The following is a 26,658-nucleotide window of genomic DNA, read 5'->3' as shown; positions in this document are numbered from 1 at the left end:
ACTCAAAACCTGCCCTCTGAGCAACAGAGAGGTGGAGGCTGCTCTGAAACCATGTCCCTTTCTGATGTGATACAATAATCCGCTTACATGACAAACCATCTTTCTCAAATGGACATGTAGACCAAAGTGTGCTCTTCCTGATTTCTCCTCCTAACTCCCTGAAACACAGAGCGCACAAAATGCATTCCTCCAAAATATCTGGAGAATCTTTGCTTATCTCTCCCTGCTCTGAGCCTCTGATGAGAATGAAGCCTGGAGAACCGAGAAGTGGAGAACTGGAATCATACACTGTGGAAGTTCTTCCTATATATTAACCTTCAGTATGGACAGGTGAACTTGGAGGGTAAAATGATAAATATTATCTGCCCTGAGAGAAGGGTAACAGCACTGTGGTGTACAGTAATGTAGTATGAGAAGTGGATCACCTAGACTGGAAGCAGGCTTGAAGAAATTTGAGACATTTGAGTATGTTTATTTCATTCTGTTCATCCTGTATTTTCTTTCACAGTATTTTGAACTCATGAGAGTAGAAACAGCTACAAGGGCTGTTTTGCTGGCTTTTTATTTTTTTTTTTGCCTGTCTCATGTTACTGAGAATAAAACAAAGGTTGTTTTTCTTCTGTTAAGATACATAAGTAGATTGGATATCAAAGTCCCATTTAACTGCATAATATTCAGACACAACACATGGTAAAAATTTTTCTAAATGACAAGAGCTGCAGCATACAAAACAATCTCTATTTCTGTTTCTGTTTGCTTCGTTTTTCTGTATTTTTTCTTTTTCTTTTTACAAAGTCACAGACTTTCTGAGTATCCCCCAGCAGGACATGTTGTGAAAGGATCTAATCCACTGTCCCTGTTTCATTCTCATTAAGAAGTCCAGTACAGTTGCTGAATGTGAATTCACTAATAATACAAAGCTGTGGAGTAAGAATCCACTGGAGAAAGCAGCCTTTTGTGTACTTCTGCAGAGGAGTCACGTTGTAGCCAAAAAACTAAAATCTCAGCTAAACAAAACTGTGTAGGAACAGCACATTTGTAGGCAAGAAGCGAAAAAAAAAGCAGAAGCAATCAATCATTATTGCTGCTAGCTGAACTCGGATCTGCTTTACTCACATGTTGTCTCCATGATGCTCACAGCAGGGCCCTCTATCTCCTGAAGCTGTGTGTGGACACTGATTTTATATTCAGTCCCAGGCATTAGTTCAAAGAAACAATGTCTAGGCGTCCCTCCACCAAGATTTACCTCTTGCTTTTTCCCATCTGGAATCAAAAAAGAAATCATTAACACATAGTTTCCTTTGCTGTTTTATTGAATAGTGCAATGTAAGTCTGAAATTAGAAGGGAACATGACAGCAGATGAAGGACAAGTGGTTGACATAAATCTATAAACCAGATGCTGCCTTATTTCTTGAAATTCACCTCTGTGCAGAGGTCTCTGTGACATTCCATCCTTCATATTAAGTAGGAGCTGAGGGATGTGTCAGATATCTGCAGGAAAGGAGATGAATTTCACCCCTTGCACTGAAGCTAATAAAAACACTAACACTGTCATCAATGGGCTTTGGATCTGGTCCTAAATTATCAGAGTCTAATGAGGAATTGTTGCATTATGCAATTCCACAGCATCTTTTGTCTATGCCTCTGGTTCTCAGAGTCTGTAATCTGCTTAGTAATTGCAAAAGAGACTGAACTACATATTGTACTCAAGCTTCCACTAGTAACCATTAAATATGTTGGTTAAGGAATAGGGTTTTATAGGGTTTTCAGATAAATTCCATTAAATTCTGAACTGGAAAAAATGTTGACAATGGAAAAAGCCTAGATGCTGGAAATAGCTTCAGGCATATTTTAATAATAAAAAGAAAACCTTCAGCACAATTCATATTCTGTAGCAGCAAGAAGTATTACAGTGAAATATACAAGCAACTGCTCTCACATTCGACAGAGTATAAACACAAAATGCCAGTCATTCACTGCCAAGGGAAAAAAACATCTGATGCTTATCAGGATGCATTAGATTAGTATAAAAATAGATGATCACTGCCTGGATGAGACACATACCCTATCTGACAATCAAAATTCTTCACGATAGATGTTATTAAGAGGCAATTGTTCACACTTCAGCTCATTTTGCTCATATTTAGGCTCTCTTGGCTCAGTTAAAACAATTCTGGCTCAGTTAAAACAGTTCTGGCAGTTATATAGATGAGGAATGAGGCACCAAGAAAACAGAATACTGTCTAGCTCCCAGCTGAGAAGAAAATCTGTGCTCTCTTGAGTCAGCAAAGACCTCTGCTTTCAGAATAGCTTGTCTGTATTTCAGGCCTTCAAATAAACCGTATCACCACCTATTTGCCATAGCACAGAAATGTCATTATTCTTTTGTAATCAAATTAGTATTACTTTTCATGATAACTTTGATGTCATTAAATGTTATTAACTACACTTCTCTCAAGTTATCCAAGCTTCTAATTTGTCACCATTCAAAAGTTCTTTCATGTCTACTGGGGATAAGAAAATTACTCTGCACAAACAGTGACGTCTCCATAACCTCTTCTGGCTACACGTGAGAATCACAGTGAAACAGAAGAAAGTATATTTCACTTTCTATATAGCCTTTGCTAAAAGCATCAAGACACCACGTGTTGCCACATAAAAACACCTCATGCTTATCCAGATGAGTAACATTACTGCAATCTACAGTTAACAACCAGCTGCATGAGAACAGACAAAACTGGACCCTGTTCTGACTGTGAACATGGTCTGGATTCAATCAGAGTTTTCCCTCCCTTCTTCCCTCCCCTAATCCTACAGAGTGATCCCTGATGGGCTTATTTACAATCTTAAATGCATTCACTTCATTTTTGTCTGTCTCTTACACCAGTGAAGAGCTCATGTAATCACATATCTTCTACTGACAGATAAAACTCCCACCAATAAAAAGGACGAGTTAACATCTATTTGATGTAAAAGGACAGAGATGTCCTGAAACTTTCAATGTGTAGATAACTCTTCCTTCTGTCCATCACTTCCAGTCTTCCCAGAGCCAGTCTACAGGTCTGACCACATACAATTTCTTAACTCATGCAATTCAGTTCTCTGGGTTGGGCTGCAAATGTATATCAAACGATTTAGTAACTTACCCACAAGCGATTCTAAAACTACTCTGTATGCAGTAGCATGTCTGTGAAGCTGCCACTGAGCACAGAGACTAGTCATGCGGACTTGATATGCATCCAGATCTGTCACACCCAGGTACACTGAAAATTAAATATTAAAAAAACTAGATTTATTCCTCAAATATGACACACGAGAAAAAGCGACAACAGAATTATAAAAGTCATTTAAAAAAAATAATTTTAAAGGCTGCTTACAAAAATGTCATCAATAAAACCAAAAAAGGGAGGAAAAATATGTGAATTTTCAGATCAGAATTTAGAAACTTCAGTCAATGTAGTTAAGACTAAATAATGAACGCTGCTAAAAAGGCAGTCACTAAAAATCAGTATAAAAGTATTATAAAAGCACTACTTCTGCCAAAAATCTACTTTAAAATAAATTGAGATTTAGAGATATAAATATTAATTATACTTTTATATATGGAGCTAGAGAAAAGAAAAAAAGAGTAAACAGATTTTCCATTAAAGAGGTTTGTATCTATTTTTAGGCAAATGTCTTTCTTCACTCAGAGGGTGGTGAGGCACAGGCACAGGTTGCCCAGAGAAGCTGTGGATGCCCCCTCCCTGGAGGTGCTAAAGGCCAGGCTACATGGGGCCTTGGGCAACCTGGGCTGGTGGGTGGCATCCCTGCCTACGGCAGGGGGGTTGGAACTGGGTGATCTTTAACGTGCCTTCCAACCCGAGCCATTCTATGATTTTATGAAATGTTTCGCTGGTAAATAGTATCATCTGGTTTATGATCCCTGTTTGCTAATGTCCAGTAGATTGTAAAGCATGACATACTTTGATTAAAAAGAGATTTCCATTTCAGGAAAACAATTTGTGCATAACTGAAAAACAATTCCATGTGAAAATTTATTCAGGGAGCTGCACAAAGCTAATGTTACAGTGAAAAGCAGCCTGTAGAGATCTGAACAGCATGAAATCGTTCTTACAGGTTTTGGCTACGCCTGTTAGGGCATCACTGAAGCCTGTTGAGTATGAAGCAAATACTTTCACACTGTACTCTGTTCCACTGAAGAGATTTAGAATAAGAATGGTATTTATATCATCCCCTACAAAGGTCTCCAACGCAGGACCAGGGACTGCAAAAAAAAGATGAAATAAAAAATTAGAAAAGGATTTGCCCATCCACCAAATTAGCAGGTAGTAAAAACAAATCTTAAGACCTATCCAACATTACATGCAATCCTAAAGTTACTGCTTTTTCTTCCCTTTTTTTTTTTTTTTTTTTTCTTCTTAACATGCACAAAGACAGACACTCTGCTCAGAACAGTGTGCAGTCCTTGTATGGACAGAAGACCCAAAACACTTGGGAAATTCAGCACTGGGATTCATTAGGGCAGGGCTAGACACTGGCATCTGTTAAAACTCTTTTGTTCTGCTTCAGTGACTTACTACTGCCCTAAATAGGATGCCAAAGATCTCCTCAGTTTGATGGTGTGCCAGGACCAACAGAGGACAGCAGATGCCAGCCAGCAGAACAGTCCCTAAGGGGTTCTTATACAAAAGCATCTTTTAACACTGTGCAAAAATGATATTGAAAACAGAAAAGCATAAAACCATACCAAAACAGAAGTACAAACAGTTCCCTTCTCACCTCTCCTAGCTGTTCTGGATAGACTTAAGAAACAATAGCATTGTCTTTGGTAATATTTTGTCTAGCTGCAAGGTGCAGGTGAGCAGATGCAGCATAGACAAAATGGTCCATGAATAAAAATGCAATTGCCTGTTAGGCAGGAGTAGGGCAGAAGTAAAAGTCAAGAAACCAAAGTTTTGTTTTGTAAGGAGAAGGAAGTCAAAGGACAGGAGGACCACAGAAGAGAGATAGAGGAAAAGGAAAGGTGGCCTCTGAAATAAATAGGAGTCAGGGTAAAATGACATACAAGGACAGACTGAGAGAATTGGGTTTGATCAGCCTTAGGAAGGGAAGTCTTAGGGGGAATTTTACTGCTGCCTACAACTACATAATGAGAGGGAGAAGAGAAAACAGAGCCAGACTCTGAGGCAAACAGGAAGATGACAAGAAGAAATAGGCAAAATTTGTAATGTGGGAAATTTTGATTAGATATTAGGAAAAATAATTTCACAGTGAGGGCAGTCAAAAATGGAACAGATGCCTAGGGAGGTTTTGAAATCTCCATTTTTGGAGATGTTACAAACTTGATTGGCCAAGGTCCAGTGAAACCTGTTCCAAGCTAGCCCTGTTTTGATCTGGGAGCTGGAAAGGATGATCCCCAGAGATCCCTCCCAACCTGTATCATTCCATAACTCTACAAAACTCTCATATTCAAAAACTGAGACATCTAAGTTAATAGCACTTTTAAAGTTGTAACTTTTAAAGCTGCAACTATTAGATTTAAGTACAAAACTCAGCAAAAGATGATATTAAAACATAAAACGTACAGTCAAAAACAAACGACAAAAAAAGTCAGTTTAAAAACTCACTGTTTATAGGTTTGTAGACAATTCTGTAACCCATTGTTGGTGATGATGGGGCATCCCAACTAATACGTAATCTGTTGTACCATTCATCTGAGACACGTAGATTTCTAGGAGCAGACAAGGGTACTAAAAAGAAACCACATTGAGCCTTTACAAGTGTAACTCATACAAGGACATGCACAGAACTCAGACGTGCACATGAAAATCATGAGATACCCAGTACTCCCAAATTTATGGGCAAAATTACCAGAATGAAAGCTTTGAAACAAATTCATCCTTGGAATTATGCCAGTGGATTATTGTTGATGTATTTAAGAAAGTTATATCAAGTTACACAAAGGGCTAATTTCAACTTTTGTTCAACAAAAAATGAATTTCCAGATTAGTTCCCAACTTTTTCCCTTGTTTTTTGTTGTTGTCGTTTTTTGTTTGTTTGTTTTTAAATATCAGGCTACTCGAAGATCTTTTATTTATATAGTTTCTTTAAATCCAAGTGTACGAAGTTTTAAAAATATAAATCATGAGCTTGTGAACATTTACACTTTCAAACTGAATGATTTAAAAGTGATTTAAGTGTCTGCACAAACATCATTTCAATTTAGGCATAAACTATGTAAATTAGGAGAATAATTCCATGAAATTATACTACCGTGACTAGCAGTACACAATGAGATGTTTTTCTATCAATATACTGTAGAGAGGCAACTTAAGTTAGAGCTGAGTAATCTTCTGGTACTTGTTCAGAACTCTAGAGATAATGCAACTACTTTTATAAAAAGCTCAGCAGTATTTCTAATGACCTTTTGGATGTAATGATCTCACACAAAAGAACATCTAACAGTACAATGGCTGGCTTGATACTATCCCAGCAGACACAATTTACATTATTTTCTGTATTAGCTGGGTTATCCTTGGTGGGTTATCTATAAAAGACTTACCGGCTTTATTACTCAATAAGTTTCTGCATATTCACTGTATTTGAATATAAAATACAATCTATCAGTTAGAAGCAACCCACTGCTTATAAACCGATGAACTGAGATTAATATAAAGCTCTTGCATCACATATATCACGCAAAATAAGCCCACATTTATATTAAAATATATCGCTGCAGTCAAGAATGAAAGGCCAAAAGAATAAGCCTTTCTTCATACACATCCTGGCCAAAGATCAGCAGAAAAATTGTACTTACATGTTTTGCCAGGAGCTGAGACACTGACTCCTTCTCCATCAGCATAGATGGGAGTAATTGTGACTTTGTATTCTGTATCAGACAGCAGAGGCTGAAGTAGAAGAGTGTTTTGTCTCCCAGGCACCATTACCTGCAGAGTCAGAATACCAGAAACAAACCAAGGTTAATGATTAAGGCCAAAACCTTTTAATATTATACATGTGACACCATTTTTCACTGCCACAGCTGTAGTAGAGCTTGCATTTTCAAATATTTCTGGCACTGTACAGTAAAATAAAACAATGAAATTACCACATATTTTAGCAGATCTACTGATTATACCTGAGCAGAATAAAAAAGAGAATGTGCCTATGAAACACCACAGCTTTGTATTAAAACTATGAGCTCCATAAACCACTGGTGTCGTATTCATGATTAGTACTTAAACAACTGTACAGACAAAATAAAGCCTCTTATTTTATTTCTTCTTGACATGAAAACAATTGTCCAAAGCTAAAGCCATTAACAAAGGCTGATTGTTACTTTCTTTCTCTGGGGACAGAAAATCTTCCTTCCCTGGGTTGAGGGAAAATGAATTCAGGAGATCAGGCAGCACAAACTGAGCAAACCAGAATACAACAGGTTTGTCCCATCCCCAAGAAAACCCAAAGAAAACAAAGAAGCTGCAAATATCCTTCTGGACTTTTTTGCCAGTTCTAGAGGAAATTCAGCATTGTTTCTTTTAACACAGTGCAAGGTTTCCTCATAGCAGCTATTCCCGAAAACCTTCAATGAATGACTATGCATTCATCGGAGCCACAACAACCAGTGTAGTAGAAGTACCCAAGAAAAGCCTCACAATCTTTTAATTTGTCAGTAAAATTTTAATTTCAGCGAGCCTCCTCACTGGGAGCTACCTGGCACAGGAAGAGGACACAGTAAAAAGAATACCAGTCTCTATTTCCTGCACCAAACCTGTTCTCTGAAGTGGTGTTACTGAAAGCAACAGTCTCAAGGTTCAAACAGTCTCAAGGTTCAAGGTTATTTCAGACCCTCGCTGTCCCCTGTCCACTGTGTGAACCTATTACCTGAGCCAGCAACCTCACACATTTGGCAAGAAATTGAAAGACCTCTAATAAGCCATTTTAACTCAAGGGGAAAAAGCAGACAGTGAGCCTCAAGGGGTTTTGGTGGTTAAAAGAGGATGCATGTGATGATGGCACAACAAAATTTTCTAGAAAAGAAGAAAGCTCTCACCAGATCTAATGCTCCAGGATACACTCAAACTACTTCTAAGTTTGTCATGTGATACACAGAAAGACATTAATCTAGTACACCCAGGTGTTGAGACTTGTCAAAGAAATATTTCATTTGTTTTTCGAAAATGGAAATTATATTAGGACAGGATGATTAGCGCATGACAGATTCCTGTGCTAAACTCTTGTATACACATACTCAAAACACACAAGTTTCTGAAAACCACCAAGTGTTTAGGTTTTTAAAAGAGGGGATGCAACCATTAAGAAGTCTCTCTTTTCCACATCTGCACATCGGTAATCTTCCACAGCACAATACAGTTTTCAACAATGAGAAACATTCTTGGCTTTAAGGAATAAAAAAAAATGTGATCCTTCCAGCATGTACAGCACACCCAAGAAGGAACATATAATTTAGGGCTTAACCCTTCTGCAGTGAAAAGTATTCTGTTACATTTTTTAGTCCTTGATTTTCAGCTAATTGCATAAAGAATTAAAAAAACTTATTAATATTTTTATGGAAAGGGAGGAGTAACTGAAATTTAAATGACAGAAATCTGAGCCAAAAAGCCTACACATCTATTACAGAATTGTCACGCTATAATATATTTAAGGTTAAATTCCAAAAAACTTTTGGGTTCTGTTTGAGAAATGTAGTTCAACTTACAAACACTACTTTTTTTAACATCCATGTTGCACCTCTCAGGTGCTTGAAGCCAAATGACAAAATACCTTCCTTCAGTTTAAAATGTGCTTACTTTTAAGTATGATCTTAAGTAGTTCCTTATTCAGTAAAGTATTTGTGCACATGATAGATCTCAAAGATGAAACACATGGTTAATCTGTTTGCTTCTGACCAAAGCTATCACTTGAGTGTGTACTTAAATAATTTGCAGAATTAGAGCTAAGATACCTACCTCATCTTAAGATTTTATAATTTTCTTCTATGACGTTTTGAGTCAATTCAGTTTCAATAACCAGAATTTAAACACCATTCTTACAGTTTTAATTTCCTTTTAAAATTATAGTAAGTGAATATTATGTTTCTATGATTAAAACAGAACTATTCGTATAATGAATTTGATTAGGCTTTCCAGAGCTGAAATGGTAAATCTAGGATCTAAATTTCAGAAATTTTAGATGAACAGTGCAACTTTGCCACTGTATTACATACTATACTATCATATAGTCAAGATAAATTCATAAAGCATGTTTTCCAGTCCAAAAGGAAACCACTGCATTAAGAGTTCATTTTCAGATTATAGATGAAAGATGGTTAGAAGTATTTTTCTACCAAGTTCTCATAAAAGGTAAATGAAAGCAAATTGAAAAAAGACTGACACATTTGTCTAGAAAAAAAAAAAAAGATATTCAATTAACTCATTCTTGCAATATTTTTAATTGACATAGTCTGATAGACTTCAAAAAGAATATCACATATTTTCATTACAACTGTCCTACAAACAAGTGAGTCACATGACAGACACTAATGGAATGCTAATGAAGGAGGCTGATATAGGGAATATTTTTGCATTCTGAGCTATTAACTTAGAAAATAACCCTGAATTTTACAATTTAATCTGTTTAATATATCTACATGCAGCTATTTCAAAATTCTATAACCTAGTGTTTGTGGAAGCCAAGAACTGCAATATTAAGACTTCCCCAAGGGAAAAAAAAAAAAAAAAAAAAAAAAAGCACATGGCCTCCCACCATTCTGAGATTATCTCAACAAGTCTAAAGGGCTTAGGGCTTCATTTTTTATTATTTGATATATGCACAAAAGAGTAGATGTAGTATTCTTCAATCTTTCAGATATTTTCCAAAATCTTGATCACCAGAAACATTTTTTTCAGGAAGACTATGTTAATTTTGATCATCACATAGTATTAGAAAAGTAACAAATATTCTTAGCCACTTAGATTAAAAACTGTTGTTGCTGTTGTGGCATATTCAGATTATGTAAGCAGTATGGAAGGTCTGTATTTGAACTTAAATTTCACTTATTTAGAATAAAATGAGACTCTTAAGAAAGGAAAAAAAATTGCTGAAGGCAAAAAAATTACTCAAGATTGCCCTGAGCAAACCTTTAAGGATTGTTAAAACACAATCTCAGGATAGCAAAAAGGCCTAGGAGTTAAAAATACAAACAAAACACTCAAAAACCTTACACAAATTTAAAAAATACAGGAAGAAGAGGGCAGGAAGCAAGTCTTTTGGCTTTTGACTCCTTTAAATGTGCGTGACTGGGCCTTGATCCTGCTTTGGACTGCCTATGGCTGCCATGCATCAGGTGCTGTTAGGACTAAAACTTTGAAGCTCTATCTCGCAGTAATACCAAGCATGAATCATTTACTAATTGCACCAGGAATGCCACGTAACGAGAGACCATGCCTTAGCAATTATTATGCAATCATTAAGCAAACTTTTCAAGTTTATGAAGCCAATTCATAAAAAGCCATACAGACCGTTCTTACCGCTTCCTCGGCATGGTCACCATTCGCAGTGAAATAGGTCACTCTGAACTGCTGAACATTGTAATCTGAAATGTCCCACATCACTCTCAGACTTGAGGTTGTTTCATCATCTATAACAAGGTTTCTGACTCCTGTTCGAAAAACTGTTTGAAAAAAAAATAATATAATTAATATTTTATCAATTCTAATTTTAGATTTAAAATTGTGCTAGTTATCACCAAGTCCATCCTAGGGCAGGCCTATTCAGTTCAGTCGTACTTGGGCTTAACCACATAAAAAGTCTAACAATTTAATAAAATAATAGTTATCCTATACTGCCATTAATATATATGATCCCATTTGCTTTATTTATATTACTCTGCTTGTGAAGCTTTCTAAGAATCAAAAGCTCACTGCAGACAGAATGTTACAGAAGAGAAATAATGTAGAACTTGTGAACCATAAAATTCAGTTTTCTGAACTCCCAAGAAGGTAAATATAATCTTCAAAACTAAGCAAAATTCTAAAGAGCATTCTTGCTCATATTTATGAGGGGAAAGTGAAAAGAGAACTGGATTTTCCAAATTAGTCTTGGTCTCTGCATTGCTATGTAATATTTCTGGTAGCATTCAGAGTCCCTACACCATGCTGGCTCCTCACCCACATGTGGCAGATGCTGGAAACTGGCTACACACAGCAGGGTGGTGGAGGAACGCAACAGGGTGTACCTTTCAACGGTGATTTTCCTCACCTGGGGTCTACACCTCAACAAGATCTTCCATAGTAGTGTGCCAAGCACACAAACCATGAGGTACTGGGGTTATCAGCCCCTCAGTACTATCTGCCCCTATATTCTGGGCAGGAAGCCTCAGCTCTTTGCCTTCAGCATTTAAACTGTTGATATTTGTTCCATTTACCTGCTATGGTGGGCTTAGGAGTTGTGGTACTGGGAGTAGTCACAGTGGTAGGTATTGTGGTAGTCCAGTCAACTGAAAAACAGTACTCAGCTCACAAACAATTCAACAAGATATGGAACTCACAGTATTTATCTTGGATTTCTATCCATGACAACAAAAACTATGCGCTCACACCTACGAGCATCCCACACACTTCAGGCATTTCAGAGACTACAAGGGAACTATTCATTTAGCTTACTTTAGGCACATGTATTTGCAGGATTAGCACTTAGATCTGCAGATAAGGCATAATTATAAACTGTACCATTACATAAGAATGGATATAGTCTTCTACATTTCTGGTTGAGCTTCCATGACTTCCACTTTGATCATTTGTTAAGGTTGTTAGATTAACTGAAGCAAGGATTTTGTGAGGATGCTTCGCTACTGCCCAAGAAAAAACTGAAAGTACACTTGGCACCACGCCAGCATCACTTGGATGGACCGTAAGTTGTCATCTTAAGAGAATATTGAAAATTAAGCCTGTGATTTATAAGAATCAAATATATTTTTGAATTTACACACGAAAAATAGATGTTTACTTAACTATCCACGGAAAGAGAATGTGTGCATGAAATTTTGAAGAAACATTTCTTCCTCATTGAATAGAAAAACAGAAATGATCCATATGAGTTTACAGCATGCCAACAAGTATCCTAACCTGCACTTCAACAGCAAGTTACTGGTACTTTAATAGACTAGGTAAGAAAAACAAACATCTTTCCCCATTAAAGCTCCCTTTGTATGCCAGAAAGAAATTGTTGAACAGGTGTTTTTCCCATAATCTTACAAAGAGCATTCTTTTACACACACACACAGAAAAGAAACAAAAACAAAAACAAAACAAACAAAAAAAAATATCCTTCCAGTAAACCCCAAAAGTTTCATTTCTTAGAGAAAAATAATGGCAGCAGTCAAGGGCAAGTTATCTTTCATGTCTGACAGTACCTAACGTAAAGAGAAAGGACACTATTTAGTTAGTTAGTTAGTTGAAAACATTTATGCATGTGCTTGGTTAATGCTAATTTCCACAAATGGCACATTACTCCAGAAAGAGACTTGAAATAATAATACACTTTTAGATTCAAACAGTTTTAGAGATGGGCATGGGGAGCACTAGTTACTTGACAGAGAATGAGAGGAAAATCTTCAGTGTGATTTTATCACTTAGCAGATTTATCAAGTACAGAAGATGCATCTATATGCCCATGTCATCCAGCTGTCTGGCCTAAATAAGAATTCTACTTTTATTAGCTCAAAGTTAAGAATACATTTGTTTACTAAATAGCAATGGATTTACATACATGACTAAGTGTGTCATAAATATATGACTGTGTCTTTGAATCAAAGACTTTAGCAATCTAACTGAAATTGCTCGCCACTGTTTCAGTTATGACTATACATTACACTGTATATGATTTACAAGTTTTATCTTTGTTATTTCTATATTAATTTCACAGGATACCTGTGTAAACTTTCTGGACCAGTATTTCAGCCAAGACTGAACACAACTCCTGTGAGTGAGTATAAATTACACAAATAAGAAAGAAAAAGGCATACTATAAATTGCAAACATCTTCAATGAAATTCCTGTAAAATAATTACTTTAAAACACTTATTGCCCCCCCACCCCCCAGTTTAATATATCTTCTAATGGGGAACACTATTCTGAGACTAAATAATGAAATGAAGAATGTCTTTCCAGATCAATTGGTTATTAATACCACTGCTCAGAGAGGAAGCCAAACCATCATTTTGATTCAATGCCATCTACAACATAATATTAAATAAGAATAGCAAAAAATACAGTCAGCAAAGCCCTGCTGCTAAACCACCACATTCTTCAGTATTAGAGCTACCCAAAGATGGACAATATTTTAAATATTAGATTTATACATTGAATTTAAACCACTTTAACATCCCTAAAAATTATAATCAACAGTTTGTCTTACATGTAGCTCCAAGAACAGCAACAACTTCACTCTCACTTTCATCATCAAAAACTGCCAGCAAAGAAACTTCATATTCCGTGTTGGGCAACAAACCCTCAATAACATAACTGTCCGTGTCTCCATTTAAGACAACCTAAATAGCAAAGCAAGATTAAAGAAAATCAGTTCTACATTTGATTAATCTATACAAAGTAACTGCAGTCAAGGAAAGAAAATAGATTCTCCTTTAAAATAAAAGAAATCTACACTCAACTATGTCCAAATTATTTATTAGGTATGTGGAAATAAAAAAAAAACTGTTAAGAAAATTTAAAAAAAGGATTTTTTATTTTGTGGCAGGTTTGATTATTTTAATGTGCAATCTTATACTTTCACCCTCAATTAATAAATTGCTAAAGCTGAACATAAGCATTACATTTGAAAATCACTAAAATTCAAAACATCAGTGAAAGCTATTTAACAATGTGGATTAAATTCCATTCATATTTCTACCATCCAATAACGCATAGTATGACAAACATATTCAATATCTCCACCACTCTGCAAAACACTGTTTCTATACCATATTTATAGTCTGAGTTATGAGTACACCCTTTTGAAAGTGACTTGAGGAATACAGAAAAATGCACTCTACAAACAGTTGCAATAAAAGTTAGGTTACTACTAACTCCACCAAGCCCTAGTTGCCATAAGTTACTACACTCCTTCTGCCCCTGCCTGCTAGGACATCAGCTTATCTGGGATAACCACTCATAAGAACAAACACGGTTTCCTCTGAGAATTCAAACAGAGGCTCTTTACCATTTTTACAAGGTCTGCTTCATTGTGATTGAAAAAGGTGAGGGAGCACTCATACAGATTTGATGTGTGTACACATGAAATGTGAAATCCTGATCTGTGCAGGAAACTGGTAGAAAACTGCTGGAAGGCATAATTTATCCTTCTAACAAAGCTGGATCCAGAAAGGATGCCCACAGTCAAAGAAATCAAATAGATTGTATGCTCAGAAAAAACATTTGCAGCAGACCTGAGGGTGGTAGGAAATGCCTCATTGAGAAGTTGGCTATATGTCACGGTGTTTTAAATAGTAATTTTCTTTATTTTTCTCTTTTTCTACCTATGATAGTAGCACAAGATTCACATGTGCTGTAAGCAGAAGGTATTACTTTGGATTTTTTTGTGTTTCATTGATTTTTATTGGAAGGGGTCAACAGATGGGCAAGAGCCCGAGCAGTAATAGCAGTGAAATGGGCCGACTGGTCTGAGGAATACTTATTAACTTATGCAGGTAAATATTCTCATAAAACAATCTGTCTTTGGAGTAACACTGGCAAGTTTTGCAAGGTGGCCACCATATAAATGGAATCAAAATAAGACTTAAAATGGAAATCAAATAATATACATTTGCAGCACAAAGTCTACTACAATAGCTAGCATAAATAGTGAACCACACTTTATTCTTGTCATGACCACAGATTTCCTGAGTTGACAGATAGGCACGGTCCAGGAAAAAAAAAAGAATACCTTGGGGAAGAGGGACCCATCAAACAACCACAGATTTTTGAACTCAGATAAAGAAAACAAAAGGAGAAAAATTAGTTGGGCCCATGTCCTCTACAATTATCAAATAATGAAATAGGCAGCCCGCACTGTGTACTCTGGCACAGATTTTTCTTGGGAAAAAAATCAGAAATGAGCTTGAGTGAGTCTAGCTGTGCTGTAAGTAGGTACAAGTAATATCTTCCTTTCCAATTCCCCAGAGTCTCTAGTCATGTGTGTCATCATGAAATTTCTACAGTTAGTTACCATCTTACACGTAACTTTGGCAAATTTTCTGAAGCATAACTTCTATCACCCGCCACCCCCTGCTAATTTAGCCCACAGAGAACAACACACACACAAAAAGAACACAAAGCCCTGAACTTTCAAATGGAGAGGACAAATAACAGGAGCAAAAATAGCAACAAACACAGGAGTGTAACAGCATGCATTTCCTACTTCAACCTACAAATAAAAGGTCATTCTTAAAAAATTTATTCTGGCTCTTCAGTACTAACACCCCTCTGAATTCTCCTCTCACATTAGTAGTGTGAGTGAAGTGAGCTGAGAGGTGTGTAATTCTCAACACCACTCTGTGACCCCACTCAGCTAATTGGCAAGTTGGGTCTTGGGAGAAAGAGAGGGAGCGCATGTTGTTTCTCTGCATGACTGATCACTTAGCTGGGAAAGAAGCTTAAAGAGGCAACAGCCTGGAGGTATTGTGCCATCCTAGGCCTGACCCCATTAGAGAGGTCATGCAAGGCGAACGAGAAAGCAGCTTGGGTATTTTTAATATTTCAACATACAGAAAATATTAGGGCCTCCAGCAGTTCTTAATGAATGCAACAAACAAGAAGAACCTTAGAAGTTCAAATATTTCTTGATCACTAATTCTCACTCTCTAAGGACACCACAGATACCATCTCACAAAAAAATTCGTATTGCTTAAAGGGGTTCAGTGACAGCTACTCATTGGAACTTAAAAGACCTGTGCCCACTCACTCACCTCAATTCTTTTTTTTCCTTGCTCATTCCTTGTAATTTCTTTCAACAGTTTGCAGGACTACCTCTTGTCAGGTGAAAGAATCAACTGAATTTACAGAAAATGCCATACAACCTAATCTGGAAAGACTGCCTTCTGCCTTAATGGATGAAAAAATTATGCATGAAATCTAGGCACAGGTAGGAAAGGTCATTTTTCCCCATCATGTTCTCCCTGAGCAACAGTTTGCAGACATGGCCTCTCTTCACAACGCTGATGCCAACAGTGCAAGATTTATGAGAAAGTATAAAAGATTGAGGAATACAAAAGAAGCAAAAACTATGAGCGAATAAATAATGGAGGAGAAGAAATGAGAGACTATGAACAAGAAAGATTTGGGAAAGGAAGAGACAGTGTCTGTTGAGAAATACTTGGAAAAATTGAATAAAACAGAAAAAGCCCAACAGCAGGAAAAATAATTTGAAAATTTGAACTGATGAAAATGGCATTATGGAGAAGATGCACAAGGGCTTAGAGCAAAAAAAAATAGAGCATGGGGAGGAAAAAGAGAAAGAGCCATTATGAGGGGAAAAAAAGGGACAGTCTAATAAATTAACTATGTGTAAACTTTTATCTTTCAAACATTTCATAACTAAGGATTCATGGGCAATTTTAATGAGGCCAGCTTATTAGACAAATGTGGAGCCTTATGTGAGGATATCACAGCTCTGGCTCAGTTACCAGCTTCTTCAAAGCAAAATGAAGAATATAAACATTTGAAAACTGAAGTAGCATCAAACAGCAAAGCTAGTTCTATGCAATTGGCACATTACAGACGAGACTGATTTTTCAAAAGATGTCTTCTGTTTTCACCTCCTCTTCAAAAAGAAATTGGAATATTGGTTTGATTATGGTTTAGAGAGCTTCGCAGCAGGACAGGTCTTTCTCAAAGTCAACGGGCCATAATTAATTGGCAAAAGTTGAAGCAAAGGTGACCTCAGAATAGAATTCCCTCGTCTGTTTCACACCCTCAGAGAATCAAGGCAACTCACCTCTTCAGATTCTCCCCCATCCAAAGGAATCCATGCCAATCTGTAAAACGCAATATCTGAGGATGTGGGTTTCCAGCTGACCCTAAAACTATCTGTTGATGCTTCATCAACTTCTAAATGCTGGGGAGATGGAACTTTTTCTGCAAAATATTATGCAAAAGAAAAGTGAAATTAAATTATTCTCTAAAACTTACATAGATGGCAACAGCAAAGAGACACCATTTTCCCTGCAGCTTGTCATAAGGAGGAAGGTGGATAACAAGAGCACATCAGATTCTTTGCACACTTACTTGGGAAAGTGTTTTTGTAATTGAGGAGGGACATACACACAGTACATACTCTAACTGTACAAGCCTTGTAATCCTCAGTGGAGCTCCATGCATATCTGTATATCTGAATCCACCATTGGAGACAGTTTCTATTAATGGTCTTACTTTCCAGTGAAGTAAGAAAGTTAGGAAATTCTTTCTTGGAAAGCCTTCAAAAGTTCAGGCATACATACTTGTAGTAAAGCTGCCAGTAAGTGGTTCAGATTGTCCTTCATCATACAGGGAGAAAATAGCAACAGTATATTCCGTAAGGGATGTCAGACTTGTTAAGGTGTGTGTTGAAACGCGATCGACTTCCACCTAGAGAAAGCATAATTTGTAGGCAATATTGATCATACACTAAAAATAAAGAGGCAAAGTTGCTTTATATTTTCATGAAATTCTGAAATTTCACTGGGTAATAATGACACAGAAAGAGAATATTATATAATTAGTAAATAAATTCTGTGGAACTATGAAGAATGATAATTTCAAGGCACCAAAGCTGACATAATTAATTAAATATTGTAACTTATGACAAACTAGAGGAAAGTAGAATTCAGCCATAGTAAACCCAACTCATTAGCTAACATACCCGCACTGTGTGTACAGGAACACAGAACTATAAGGAAATTTTGGGCTATTGAATCCAGTCTTTTACTATTTTGGATAATATTTGCATAAACCATTATGTTCAACTTTTGTCATGAGAAAAAATGACAGTTTTATATGGTCTCTATCCAGGCAGCAGTTAATGTGACTTTGCAGTGAAGAGATCACTCAAAGCTGTATAAGCTGACAGTTTATCAGTCCAACTATTCAGTGTCATGTTAGCTCAGCACCACAGGGGAAATGTTACCAATGCAAAGCTAACAGAAAAAATGCCGCCTGCTCTTTGAACAGACACAAAGGAATAGTTAAGAGGTAGGTAAAAACCTACTGATCATTCACTCACATTATAAATTACATTACCACAAGCCTGAGATGTTCATAACCATTCTCACAGAATCATAGAATATCCTGACTTGGAAGGGACCCACAAGGATCATCAAGTCCAGCTTCTGGCTCCACACAGGACCACCCACAAAATCAAACCATATTTCTGAGGGACAGCATTGTCCAAACGCTTCTTGAACTCCGGCAGGCTCGGTGCTGTGACCACTGCCCTGGGGAGCCTGTCCCAGTGCCCGACCACCTCTGGGTGCAGAACCTTTCCCTAACCCCCAGCCTGACCCTCCCCCGTCCCAGCTCCATGCCGTTCCCTCGGGTCCTGTCGCTGTCCCCAGAGAGCAGAGCTCAGCGCCTGCCCCTGCGCTCCCCTCGTGAGGGAGCTGCAGGCCGCCATGAGGCCTCCCCTCAGTCTCCTGTTCTCCAGTGAACAATCCAACTGACTTCAGCTCCTCCTCATACATGTTGCCCTCTAAACCCTTCATCAACATCGTAGCTCATGTTTGGACACACTCTAATAGTTTTATGTCCTTCTTATATTGTGGCACCCAAGACTGCACACAGTACTCTAGGTGAGGCCACACCAGCACACGGTGGAACAACCACTTCTTGCAATGGGCAAGCTCCTATGCTGACATATATGTAGTGTCCAACAGACAGCCACATTATCTATATTAAAAGTAATCAATAAGAAGAGGTCAAGTAATTTCTGACTTAAATCTTAAGGAACCTAGCAGAAAGAAAAGACATAACACATTGCATAGGTATGCTATCTTCTAAACTCAGGAATATAAATATTTCATCTAATATGTAAGAAAGGACAGATATGTCCGTAAAAAAATACCAAAAACCAAACCAAAACAGAACAAAATCACATGATTACATATAATTATATATAAACATTTTTTTGAGGTTTAAGTTGCATATGACAACTTACTTTGTATGGGATCTGGCCTATTTTAATCAGCCCACTTACCATGACTTTATAAAAAAATATTTGTTTGGATTTCTGTATGTAAGCAAAGCTTTTGTTGCAGCTCGCAAGGTAACTTTTATTTACAAAGGTTACCTTTGATAATTACAAAAGTCTGCGGATGTATGAGATTGGTTAAGGGGAAGAAGAAGCAAATAATTTACCTCATTGGTTTCCGTTCCATCTGTTTTAACATACATGATGCGATAGCCCTTTACATTTTTGGAAGCAGGATCCCATGTTAGTTTAGCACTATTGTGTCCAATGTCTGAAAATTTCAAGTTTGCTGGGGGACTCAGAGGCACTTGAAAAGGAAAGAGAGAAAACCATGGGTTTAGCTGTGAAACTTTTCACATATTGAAAATAAGCAGCACATTTCCATTTAAAAACTCAAATGACCAGTATTTGTATTTAAAAAGCCCTTCATCAATGGGGCTACACAAGTACTTAAAGACAGGTGATAAGGTTTAGCTCCTTGCTGAAGCAGAACTTTCAGTCTTGGTAAGTGTGTCTCACCTAACACTGAAAAAGAAAGAATTCTCCTGCTCATACTAGATATTATAGCAGGAGCTAACTTACACAATAGTTATAATATATTATGAATTTGTGTTTGTATTTATAAATTAATGTAATTCAACTAGATCTGTACCTCGTATTTGGTTTTGTTTTGCTTTTCCATAAGTATTCTATCAACAAGATTTCCTGACAGGAGTATTTTGGCAAAACATTTTCTGAATATAAAGGTCCCTGACGTAGGGGAAAGTTTGTCCAAAAGCATAACTAGTTCAAAAGATCTGTGAAGTTGAAATTTTTATTTTTACTTTTTTTAATCTCTGCTTAATCCTTCCCCTGTTTTACAGAAAGGAATTATTCTCTGTGTAAAGGCCACATTTGACTGAAGCTGCTTCCTAACAGCAACCCCAGTTAAAGACATATTTGTATACTATACAATCTTGACTGTCAAGAGCTGGAGGAAAGTTAGGTCATGCAAAAGTCACAGATTGCTTCCGCTTTTCTATCGCCCAAGAGGAAGTAATTTGTGCTATCTCTGTTACTCTCAGCAGTAGGTTCTGTGTTACCCCAACATCTGCTTATTTTCTCCAAGTTGTGAAACTTATCTCTATCCATCCTGCCTTCACACACACACTCCTCACCAATCCACATGGACAGAAAAATATCAACACTTCAGAAGTTGTTTCCCTCATGCAAGAGCACATGGGAAAAAGCAAAAGATAAAAACGATATATGGGTTCTTTATTCAGGCCATATAGTGACTCAGAATCTGCAAGCAAATGCATAAACAGCTTAGGAACAGTCAACTCAACTTGGCTATGAGGAAAGAGAAGATGAGAACAGTTTGGAATTACACTAGATGGCTTTGCCACACTTTCTGGCATACGATATATTCCTCTGAGTCAAGTGAAGGGAGTATCACGTGCTGGCTTTCCTTTCTACTTTCTGTCAGTCGTGGAATTCACTTCATTTCACCAGCCTGGCCATACCACAAAATGCTTCAGTCTCAGCTCTTTCCTTTTGGAACATAATCTCCTGACAACATTGCTCACAACCAGACAGGCAGTCCTGCTGCCAAAGTTATATGATATTTACAGTGAGACTTGGGTAAATCCTGCCGTCCCCCCCCCCGAAAATGCTAACTCAGAATAAGCTTATTGATCATGTCACCTCGTGGCACGAGACAGGTTTCACTACAGTGATTAAGATGACTGCGTGTGTAGAATAATTTTTAATAAATACAGACAATCAGATACTACATGTAATGCTACTGCAAATTAGGCAGATCCCTCTCCAGGCAGATACATGGTACAGTAAGAAAATACCAGGCAGCCTGTTCTTTAGTTGAAAGATAGAAATAATCACACTGAAAGAAAAAAATAATAGCTTAAATCTGAATCCAGACAGGGAAGACATTACCACTGAACACTGACCGTGTGTGACAGGTGTGCTCACCAAGAGCTTTCTCTCCTCCCAGACTTCCCCAATGCCTGATCAATCAAAGCCTGTTAGAAGACGCTTATTTGAATAGCTGCATACAGAAGCTTAGAATTAATGCTCTTTCTTATTACAGTGCTAAAGACCAGTCAGAGTTGGCTGCACTGAGTCATCTTAAAAATAAATGAAGGTTGCAGGGTTAGTTTTTTTTTTTATTCTAGTCTGGTAATAGCAATGATGCTGGTCTGACTAACATATGTTACTAGCTTCTGCGATCAAACACTGAGGTCATGATTCCTCAGCTTGTGCCAATATATCTGGAATTTGCATGTGATCTTCCATCCAATGTGTTAGCAAGGTTTAGAGCTGTGCAACCTCCAAGATCATATGACATGAAGAGAATTCAGGCTGGCACAGCCATAAAGTACACAAACTACTAGGAAAAATGAAAAACAGATATTGACCAAAAGGAGGAAAAAAAAAAAAAAAAAAAAAAAGAAGGAATGAGAGATACACAATAGGAGAGAATGACAGAGAGAAAAATCAAAGACTTGATTCTCCAAGAGTTAAGAATCTTTCACACTTTTAAAGTCCACAAACATTCCCAAGCTGCATTAGTTCCCTGTCTGTGCTTGTCTGTCTTGAACTGTTCAATAGCACTTGTAGAACTTCTTCTACCATTACTCACTTTACAGGTCATTGCTCTGGCCCTTCTCTTTCTTAGCACTCACATGCCTGAACTTTTCTCACCTATTAAATGTAAGCCACTTTCACACTGGCCCACTCAAGCCAGGAGCACAAAACAAGGGGAAGCATTCACTCCACTGCTGGAAGCAGTAGAGGTATCACTGAATGCAGTGCCAGAAATATCCCTGCCGCACAATTGCTTATTTTCAATTCCTTTGTCTTCCAAATTGCTGAGGCTATTTAGAGAGCCGACATACAGTGCTGTGTACAGTTAGCAAAGGACAGAATTTAGCTGGCCAAACTCTTGCTGCTTATTAAAAACACATCATCTATCATGAATGCACAGGCGCCTTCCAACCCCTCGTTTACCAGATGTTAAGCAGTGGGGGTTGGACAGAAATCTTCCCTTGCTTCTTTTCCATCTGTACTGACTACTACTGAGCCAGAGAAACGAACTTCTCCATCTGAGCAGACTTTCCCCCACACACACCTGGTATTCTGGCTATAGGAGACTAAACAGCAGTCTCAGTTTAGTTCTACATTGTGACCTTCATTCACCTTCAGCACGTTCAAAAAACTATCACTAGTTCCACTGAAATCAACAGGGATACCCATAGTACTACTACTGACAAGAGAAAAAAGTTCAAATCAGATTTTAAAATCAGATGTCTGTTCCAATATGTGCAAAGACTGTTGTGAAGTTCTGATAACACCGAGGTGAATATAGGTATGTGCTACCCACGTGTAGTTTCTTGTCCTGTAAGGGGATCACTAGCTTCTTCTCCAAACATGGCATAAACTGTGACTGTATATTCTGTATTTGGCAATAGTCCATCCAGTTCAAGTTCTGTGGAAGCCTCCCCAATTTTTATCTAGAAACACCATGAATAAAAAAGACACATTATTTCTGAATTAGCTCATGATGGGGAAGAATGCTAATTACACGCTTGGAATTAAACTTGTGATCAAATACTTTGCTGAGCATTTTTCTGATATTGTGCCTGCAGTACTTGGCCCAAGATTTTGGGATTTTGCACAACAATCAAAAGGACAAAATTGTCAAAAGGCCAAAAGCCAACTTGCAGGTAAGAAAACTTTGAAGGTAACTAGTCACATTAGCAATGACATAAGCGACCTCTCTAGAATGTGCAGCTCCTATGCCCTTTTCATTCCCAGCTACATCTTGTTTCATCTGCAGTCTTTTACAGGAGAAATTCATTTCTATGCACAGCAAGGCTCAGTTTTTCTGCTTGCTAATTCAGGCGTGTATCACTTTTCGTTTCCACCTCTTCAGTGAGAGCCACGGCAACAGGAACCGACTTATTTACTGGAAAAAAGTCTTTCTTCAGGGTTCAGCTCAGATCTCCTGATTCAGCTAGGTTTCAGGGAGAGACTTATTTAGCAGAGAACACAAGTCTATGCGAGCTTTTGGTAGCTTCCTACACTCTTTCACACACAAGTGTGCATGCCCTAGCATGCTTTTTAATGTTCTTGCTTGAACAGAGATGCTATACATAATCTGAATTATACATATAGAAGCTTGAGCTTAAAGCTTTTTAAATCCTGCCCCAAAAGTTTCACTGGAACCATGCTAGAAACTATTTTTAGTCTACTGCTTTTAGTATTTTACTTACAGTACAAGACTGTAGTTTACCTAGTCCCAGTTTTTTTTCTTTCTAAAGATACCTACTAAAAATCAATTTTGATGGAAGGCATTATTTTTAAATTTAAAAAATAAAAGTTGAACAGAATTAGAATATTTGCTAATTTGATTTACTTTCAAAGGTCCCGGTGAGTACAAAGGCTTAACTTCAAATTCTTCTGATAGCATGCTTAGGAAGTAACTTAGGTGTTTTGGGAACTTTATGAGTGTTTGCTTTATATGATGACACAGTATCACCTCTTACTATTTCAAAAGAGTCACTTTAATTCAGCTGAAATTGTTGCATTTTTTGACACTGACATATAAAAATAATAAACTGGTATTTGCCCTCTGTTTGTAAAGTCTAACATGAAGTACTTAAGACAGTCGTGGAAAAAAACTTGATAAAGTTGAATGTTAAAGGCCAACTACTATTTTATTCTTTAAATATTTATTTCTTGAGTACTTATTATTCAAATGAAAGCTCAGTACATCACCTCCTTTTCATCTGCAGCCAATCCTTCTGTCAGAGGAGCATAGAGGATCATGTAACCTGTGGCACCCGCTACTCCATTCCACTTAGCTCTCATGCTGTTGTGTGACATATCATACAACTGCAGATCTGATGCCATTGGCAAGGCAACTACAGTAGAAAAAAGAGACGGACACTTCAGTTGTCTCACTTGAATAACCAGGTATTTTACAAGCAGTTTATTTTACTGAAGGAAACCCAAAGGAAAATAGCTATCTCCAGGCGTGGAAGTGCTGTCTGTATGACACAACTATGAAGAGCAGGTTAATACATAAAAGACCGCAGAATTACAGAAATGAGGAAATCACGATCTAACCATGCCAGGTTATGCCAGGGCAAAGTTTGTCCCTACAAAGCATTGCAGCTCTTTGTCTTAATAGCTTTGAACTTTTCAAGTGGGAGGATTTCAGTTCTTTAAGCAGCAAATCGCTCTGTTCAATCTCACCCTCCCTTCTCCGTGATCTGTACAAAGATAACCACTTGCTATTGAAGAATGGGCAAGGTTGCTACAAGGAACAAGTCCCTAGAGGTAGCTTTTTTACAGCAATAATTCCCAAGCCAGTGTGTTGGAAAGACAGCCTTGATGTAGGACATCGTGGAGGAAACCCTGAATAAGTAAATTACACATAGCAAAATATTTTGACTACAAGCTGTTGTGTCTAGAGCCTGGGGTGTCCAAACTGAGTCCTGGGCCTGTGTCAGTGGGATTATGCAAATATGAGCATGATCACCCATCACAAGTCATGGTGGATGCTAATGTGACTGTATATGCAAATGTTCCATTCTTCATAGTGGTGGCTAATTTTAATCTGTCAGTATCTCACACAAAGGCAAGAACGTAAACTACAATTTTCCATAGTTTTCCATTGGGATGGTAAAACAAACAAACAAAAAAAACCTTTTAAACTGCATGTATTTTATCATCTGGAGTGATTAATACTTGCACATGTCAGACTGTCACTTCTAACACACTATCAGATCAGTACTCGATGCTGCATGACCTTGGGGTGTGAGCTGAGCAGATCTCGGAAAGTCATCAGGGCTGGGCTCAGTCAGAACTTGACTAGGTGACTTCAAAGGAATACCAGGTGCAATAGGAAATGATCCTGTTGGCTCAGTATGTGTCTCTCTTCTCTCTGCCTCAATAAATTAAACCATTCCTAGCACTGTGTCATGGGCTAAAACACAGCTGGAGATGACATTTTGGAAGACTAAGACAAAAATACAGGCTCAAATAATTTTATATGATCCTATTTTCTTTTATTTTCAGAAGATTAGCTTGACACAGAATCAAAGAACTGTTGCAGATGGAAGGCACCTCGAGATCACCTAGTATAGTTTCCCTGTTCAGTAAGGATCAGCTACAGCAAGTCGATGAGGTTCATGTCTAGTAGGGTTTTGGATAGCTCTACAGATGCTGACTCCAGTCTCTCAGGACAACTCACTCCAGTGTTTGACCATGACAGTAAAAAAGTGCTTTCTTTTGTTTAGATTTAATTTCATGTTTTTTAATTTATGCCCCTTGACTTTTGTCTTGTCAGTGGGCATTACTGAAAAGAGTCTGCCTTCCTCTTCTTCATTCCTTCCCATCAGGGATTTTAGCACGTTTATAAGATCCACCTGAGCCTTCTATTCTCCAAGCTGAACAGCCATAGCTGTCTCTCCTCCTATGAAATATGCTCCTATCACTAATAATCTTTGTGGTACTTCACTGGACTCCAGTAAATCTGTGTCTTTCATGTACTGGGGAGTCCAGCAGTGGATGTAGCATTTCACATGTGGCCTCACCAGTGCTGAGCTGAGGGGAAGGATCACCTGGCTGGCAATGCTCTGCCTACTGTAGCTCCAGAGGTGGCTGACCTTCTTTGCTGTGCGGGTGTGTTGCTGTTTCATGTTCAGCTTGTTGTTTACCAAGATCCTCAGGTCCTTCTCTGCAGAGCTGTTTTCCAGGCAGCTGGCCACTAGCATGTACTAGTGGCTGGGTTTATGCTTCCCCAGGGGCAGAACTTTGCACTTCCCTTTCTTGAACTTTCTGAGGTCGAAAATGATTCCCCTTTCATAAATCCATGCTGACTACTACCTTCCTGTCCTTCATGCATTTGAACAGGGTTTCAAGGATTAGTTACTCCATCATCTTCCCAGGGATTGAGATGAGGATGACCAGCCTGTAGTTCCATGGATCCCCTTCACAAAGAAATGACATTTGCTTTCTTCCAGTCTTCAGGAATCTCTCCCAGTCACCATGACCTTTCAAAGATAATCAAGAGAGTCCTCACAATAATATAAACCAGCTCCCTTAGCACTTACGGGTACAACCCATCAGGTCTTGTGTCCAGTTTGCTTAAGTGCTACCTAATACCAGTCCTCCTCCAGTGAGGGTAAATATTCTTTGTTCCAGACCTTCTCACTGATCTCGAGAGCCTGGGACTCATGAAGGCCATTTTTACTGATAAAGACTGCATCAAAGAAGACATCGAGTACCTCTGCTTTACCATGTCATTTGTCACCAGGTTCCCTGCCCCCTTCAGGAGTGGGCCCATGTTTTCCTCGGTGTTCCTTTTGCTGTTCATGCACCTGCAGAGTCCTTTGCTTTTGCTCTTCACATCCTTTGCCAGATTAAGCTCC

General features: G+C 37.9%; 1 protein-coding gene and 1 long non-coding RNA gene across 7 annotated transcripts in view; one reads left to right on the top strand and one right to left on the bottom strand.

Moving 5' to 3' along the window:
* Window positions 1-26,658, bottom strand: part of COL14A1 (collagen type XIV alpha 1 chain) — a 126,856-nt gene that overhangs the window by 54,707 nt on the left and 45,491 nt on the right. For 4 of the 6 annotated variants that reach the window (XR_010828773.1, XM_066990694.1, XM_066990696.1 and 1 more), the window contains 13 exons: window positions 23,999-24,144; window positions 22,602-22,731; window positions 19,387-19,526; window positions 17,496-17,622; window positions 16,994-17,133; window positions 13,421-13,553; window positions 11,430-11,501; window positions 10,525-10,676; window positions 6,822-6,951; window positions 5,632-5,754; window positions 4,119-4,268; window positions 3,148-3,264; window positions 1,117-1,263 (listed from right to left, as the gene is read on the bottom strand). Coding sequence is in view for 5 of the 6 variants with exons in the window: in XM_066990694.1 (XP_066846795.1) it covers window positions 1,117-1,263; window positions 3,148-3,264; window positions 4,119-4,268; window positions 5,632-5,754; window positions 6,822-6,951; window positions 10,525-10,676; window positions 11,430-11,501; window positions 13,421-13,553; window positions 16,994-17,133; window positions 17,496-17,622; window positions 19,387-19,526; window positions 22,602-22,731; window positions 23,999-24,144 (1,707 nt within the window). In the remaining variant the exon portion in view is untranslated. The remainder of the gene's footprint in view (window positions 1-1,116; window positions 1,264-3,147; window positions 3,265-4,118; window positions 4,269-5,631; window positions 5,755-6,821; window positions 6,952-10,524; window positions 10,677-11,429; window positions 11,502-13,420; window positions 13,554-16,993; window positions 17,134-17,495; window positions 17,623-19,386; window positions 19,527-22,601; window positions 22,732-23,998; window positions 24,145-26,658) is intronic. The other 2 variants (XM_066990695.1, XM_066990697.1) reach the window with 1 other exon arrangement.
* On the top strand, window positions 11,490-16,148 carry LOC136789793 (uncharacterized). Its single transcript, XR_010828777.1, has 3 exons — window positions 11,490-11,914; window positions 12,929-12,984; window positions 16,014-16,148. It is a non-coding gene; the product is annotated as an uncharacterized lncRNA (long non-coding RNA).

Source organism: Anser cygnoides, chromosome 2 (genome assembly GCF_040182565.1).
Source record: "Anser cygnoides isolate HZ-2024a breed goose chromosome 2, Taihu_goose_T2T_genome, whole genome shotgun sequence".
In the NCBI taxonomy this organism is placed as follows: domain Eukaryota; kingdom Metazoa; phylum Chordata; class Aves; order Anseriformes; family Anatidae; genus Anser; species Anser cygnoides.
Note: the sequence above shows the minus strand (reverse complement) of the source record. Positions and strands in the feature narration are given on the sequence as shown.